At 38.2% G+C, this 5170-nt stretch overlaps 1 protein-coding gene across 1 annotated transcript in view; it reads right to left on the bottom strand.

Moving 5' to 3' along the window:
- Positions 1-2780: 2780 nt before the first annotated feature.
- RRP15 (ribosomal RNA processing 15 homolog) overlaps positions 2781-5170 on the bottom strand; it is a 49542-nt gene continuing 47152 nt past the window's right edge. The window contains exon 5 of the mRNA XM_004391340.3: positions 2781-3166. Within this exon, the coding sequence (XP_004391397.2) occupies positions 3035-3166 (132 nt within the window). The 3' untranslated portion in view covers positions 2781-3034. The remainder of the gene's footprint in view (positions 3167-5170) is intronic.

Raw genomic sequence — 5170 nt, forward strand, 5'->3', positions numbered from 1 at the left:
ACTCGAAGTACTGAAGGTGAGCCTCTGAACTCGAAGTACTGAAGGTGGAGCCTCTGAACTCTAAGTACTGAAGGTGGAGCCTCTGAACTCGAAGTACTGAAGGTGAAGCCTCTGAACTCGAAGTACTGAAGGTGAGCCTCTGAACTCCTCCACCCAAAGGACTTCCTTCCAGGGCATATTTTTCAATCCATTAATAATGCTTCCTTTATGTAGAATTCTAGGTAATTTGCAAATAAACTCAGTACTCCAACTCCATTCTAAAATGCAAAGCTACTAAGATGACTCTAAGTTACTTTCAGTCTTAACAGGTATTATCTTTGTCTTTCAGATTTCAATACTTAAAAGAAATCAACAGCCAATGCTACCCACACCCCACTGCCATCAAGTTGATTCCAACTCATAGCAACCCTACAGGACAGAGCAGAACTGCCCCATAGGGTTTCCAAGGCTATAATCTTTCAGGGAGTAGAATGCCACATCTTCTTGCCGCGGAGCAACCTTTCAGTTAGCAGCCGTGCGCTTTAACCACTGTGCCACCAGGGCTCCTTTAGCCAATACTAATCTATGCTAAATACTGAGAACATTCAACCCAGTCATCCAAATGCCCACACAAGGGAATAAGACAACACCTTTAAATTGCTGGTTACTATTTCCATAGTTCTTTCTAAACAAAGAAAAGTAGGCTCTTTATTATTATATTACTCTAAACCAAAAACCCATTGTCGTCGAGTCGATTCCGACTCACAGTCACCCTATAGGACAGAGTAGAACTGCCCCAGAGGATTTCCAAGGAGCACCTGGTGGATTTGAACTGCCGACCTTTTCGCTAGCAGCTGAACTCTTAACCACTGTGCCACCAGGGTGTGAAAATAAATTCTAATATTGTTATATTTAGACAAATGACAGTGGAAGCGTGAAGGGTAGCAGTAGGTATGGGAACACCGTTCTCTCTTCCCCCCCTTAAAGAGTTCAGAGACAATGGAGGAAGACGGAGCGGACACAAAATTACTGACCTGACTGACGTCATTAGAACTCACATGTTGTAGGTAAAATAGTTAGAGTGGAGGTGACAGAGCTAGAGTAGTCTGTATAGGATATGCATCTGAAGATTCAGTTTCTAAAATAACATCTTCATGCTTAGATTCATATTTACACATGGTGGTACTTTGCTTATATATTTTATAGCCAAGATGCAGAAATACTAACACATATAAAACATTCTATCTATATGATAAAATTATTTCATGTAATTTATATATGCTTCATAGCCTTGTAAGATATTTCTTATAGTGGCTACTCAATTTTATTTTGGAATAAAATAATTTCTGAAAGAAGAAAATCTGCAAATATTCTCTTACTTTTAGTTTGAAATTTTTGTTCAGTTTTTTCTAAATTAAACCAAAGATTCTAAGATACAAGTATAGGTTTCCAAAACAATTTTTGGTAAAGAAAGACTTATTTACCCATTTCTATTACCCAAATGTACTATTCGAATTTTTACAAAACTTTTAGTACGATCCAGAAGCAGATTAACAGCAAGACTTAAAGTATAATCTTCAGTTCTGGAGAAAGACAAGTTTTTAGGTGCCACAAATAATAGTTTTTCAAAAATATCTATGTGTTACACCATACTGGAACATTTATCTGTACTATTATACTACTACTGAGAAGTATTTGTTCACATTTATCTGTACGACACTGACAAAAGGGCAGTTCTCTAATTCAAGAAGATACTAAATCTCCAGAGTTGGGATAAATCAAAAATTCATTATGATCTTTACTGGTTTAACCATTTGATATCCTGACTGTACACTTTCCTTTATGAGAACAAGCATCAGGCCACAGACTAATTTAACTTCAGCTATACAATGCTTGTAAATGAGCTGGAACACAGAAACATCTCTGCTTTAGCACACGGTTTTGGGGAAGGATTATCCTTCAGTGTATACCAGGTGCAAGTATATGGCTGGAGGGAGGGAACAATGCCGACAACAAAGGAGTGGAGAAACAGATGTGTCCTTTAAAGGAGGAACAGGTCACATCTATTAACTAATTCCTTCACAAACTCTGAACCTTGGGTCCTGTTCACAGACATCCCGGGATGAGAGGGAATAGTCTTAGTTTCTCTTTCTGTTTAGCAGCAAGATACTGACTGCTGCCCAATTTACCAACCTTAAAGACAATATGGGATCGAGCTTCAAATCGGACGCAGCATTCTGAAGCAATTACCTGCTGCCTGACTCCACCACTTCACTGGTCAGTCCAGAAAGGAGAACTGAAGCTAACTCAAATACTTGGGGAAAAAGAGACTAAAACATGTCAAATAGGCTTCCTAAGAAATCATGTCTCATTGCATACTTAAACACGAGTGTTCCCAGCTCAGTAAACCTCTTATGCAAAAATAATCTAACATTTAAAAAAAAATCTGTCATTATTTATATTACTTAGTATATAAAAGGAAATAAAATAGAGATCAAGTATTTATTAAATATTTGCTAGGTTATCTAAAAATAAAATCACCATCCCGAAGCATCCTAATTTTAACTTTTACTAACTTCTTAGGTTTTCTCAATAGCTCATCAAAACAACAACAAAAACCTCCCTTCAAAAAACTATAAATACATAGGCCTGTAAATTGGAAGGCAGAGAAATACCACCTTCAAAGAGTTCACTTTAATTACAGATTGGTACTGCCATTTCTAGGAACACTGGTGATGTTAAAACAATACACCAAGACCCATGACCAATATGTACACTTGTAATGATACTGGTGAACTATTTTTTTGATATTTTGTCAAGTAGATACGTTTACTTTTACAAAATGTTTTGACGAACCACGCTAAAAACTATACAAAATTTGAAAACATAATTTTAACAAAGTTTAATGTGAAAAGGGGAGACATCAAAGTTGATAAAAGTCCTTTGGTTTTCTTATAAATGGTATCCTTATAATTCCTCAGCTTTCAGAGCATGAAGTATTCTTCTCGGAAAAAGAGAACGATTACAGATTGTCCTTCCTGCACCGCGTGTCCGACTAACTTGTGGCCCCGGGCTGGCTGTCAGCTGACCCGTCGCTCTCCTTGTCCCAGTCTCTCATAGATGCTCCCATCATGAAATCATCACGGAAGATGTTCCATCCCGGACTCTCTTCTGATTTTACTTCAGTCTGAGGGAAATTACAGAATTGAAATATTCAGGCAATTTAAACAAAAGGAAATAAAAGAAGTCCACGCCACAAAAACTCTTCAACACCTGGTTTTACATGAGTGGTGAAACCAAGCCAAATTACAGATTGACTTTATTTGTACACTACGATCATATACGCACAAATGTGTAATAAAGAGATACATGTCAATAAAACGTTTTAACAACCCCATAAAAGAAATATGGAAGCAAAAAAATGAAACCATAACTTTTTCTTTTTTTGTGGTGGAACTCTATATAGTCAAACTCAGGCTTGGCATCAATTTTTAAATCTTTTGACAACCAAGAGAGATTCACAATACTATTTAACCTTCAATGATAATTTACCAGAAAACTTCTGGCAAACTATTCCGGCATGAACAGAAATTTAACAAAGACCTTCCACCCAAAATAAATTAGGGGAAAGAAAACTGGCTGGTATTGTGCTAGATTTGTAGAGATGTTATCTCACTGAACAGTTTATAAAAATTTAAACCAAACAGCCTTTATTTAGGTATGCTCTCACAAACACATGCCAAAATTACAAATAACTGAAGCAGGCAATAAACATAACACATACTAAGTTCATTTCATTCATTCATAAGACTTCTGTAATACTGCATAAGCGAGCCTAAGAGCTGCAGGCTCCAATTGGTGGTGCAACAGTGCCACCTTGTGGTGTGAATGAAATAATACAACATACACAGAACTGCTCTCAGCAATGACATTTCTTTCATGCACTCCACAATTTATTGAGAACTAACTGTGTCTCAAAGGAGCCCTGGTGGTGCAATGGTTAAGCACTCGGATGCTAACTGAAAGGTTGGCAGTTTGAACTCACCAGTGGCTCCGCAGGAGAAAAGACCTGGTGATTGGCTCCCATAAGGATTACACAGCCTTGGACACTCTATGGGGCAGCTTTAGTCTGTCCTATAGGGTTAGCTTCGAGTCGGATTCGACCAGATGGTACACAGAAATAACAACAACAACCGTGTCTTAAGCACTGTTTGCTCTCAGTGCTAGAAGTATAGTGAACAAAACCAAGTTCTCGTCTTCATGCAGCTAACAGTCTATGCATGTCTGTCTATTCCACTCACAGAAAACACAATGGGAAAAACCATTCCAGATACGCAAACATCCCCTGACCATTTGCTGAGGAAATGTTATTTTTATGGGGACTATAAGTCATGTAAAAAAGCAATTTTTAAAAGATGTTAAAGATATTTGCTGGGCTACAAGAGATTACTTACCTAACTCCGCTGAAGATTCCCTTTATTTTGAAAAATATGGCCCCTAAAACACTCATTCAACTTAAAAAAAAAAAAAAAAAAGATACTACTACAAATAGAAAAAATATCCAGTTGGCCGACTTCTGTCTTCCGGGGTCAAAGACTCAAGGAGGCCTTGCACTCAAGGATGACCTGAGCACCGGATCGCATACAAACATGAGCGACCATTTCAGAACTGACTTACTAGTAAGTCAAATATCCACATCCTTTGTACTATACTTTAACCTACGTAAAGAAACAAAAAACATCTGTGCTATTTAAAAACCAACAGTAAAACAGTTCCGTTGCTTCTCGTGGCACACTTAGAGGGGAGCAAGTACGTGGGAAGTAAGTCATAGCTCTCCTCAGGAAGTACGCTAACACCTCCACACCCCTTGTTTTCGCAACAGCAACCCTACACTTCTCAAACGACTTCTATTCCCATTAGATTAAGTTACCCGACTGGATAAAAGTCCATTTTCTCTGATTCAACCTCAAGTTTTCTTTGCCAATATCCTCACCTTAAATGAGAAAAAGCTGTTTCCAATGAACAGAGATCCACTTAGACCCAACAATTATAGTACCTCTTGTGTCTAATTGGAAACCCTGGTGGAGCAGTGGTTAAGAGCTATGGCTGCTAACCAAAAGGTCAGCAGTTGGAATCCACCAGGTGCTCCTTGGAAACCCTATGGGGCAGTTCTCCTCTGTCCTATAGGGTC

This window comes from Trichechus manatus, unplaced genomic scaffold, assembly GCF_000243295.1.
Source record: "Trichechus manatus latirostris isolate Lorelei unplaced genomic scaffold, TriManLat1.0 scaffold00039, whole genome shotgun sequence".
NCBI lineage: Eukaryota > Metazoa > Chordata > Mammalia > Sirenia > Trichechidae > Trichechus > Trichechus manatus.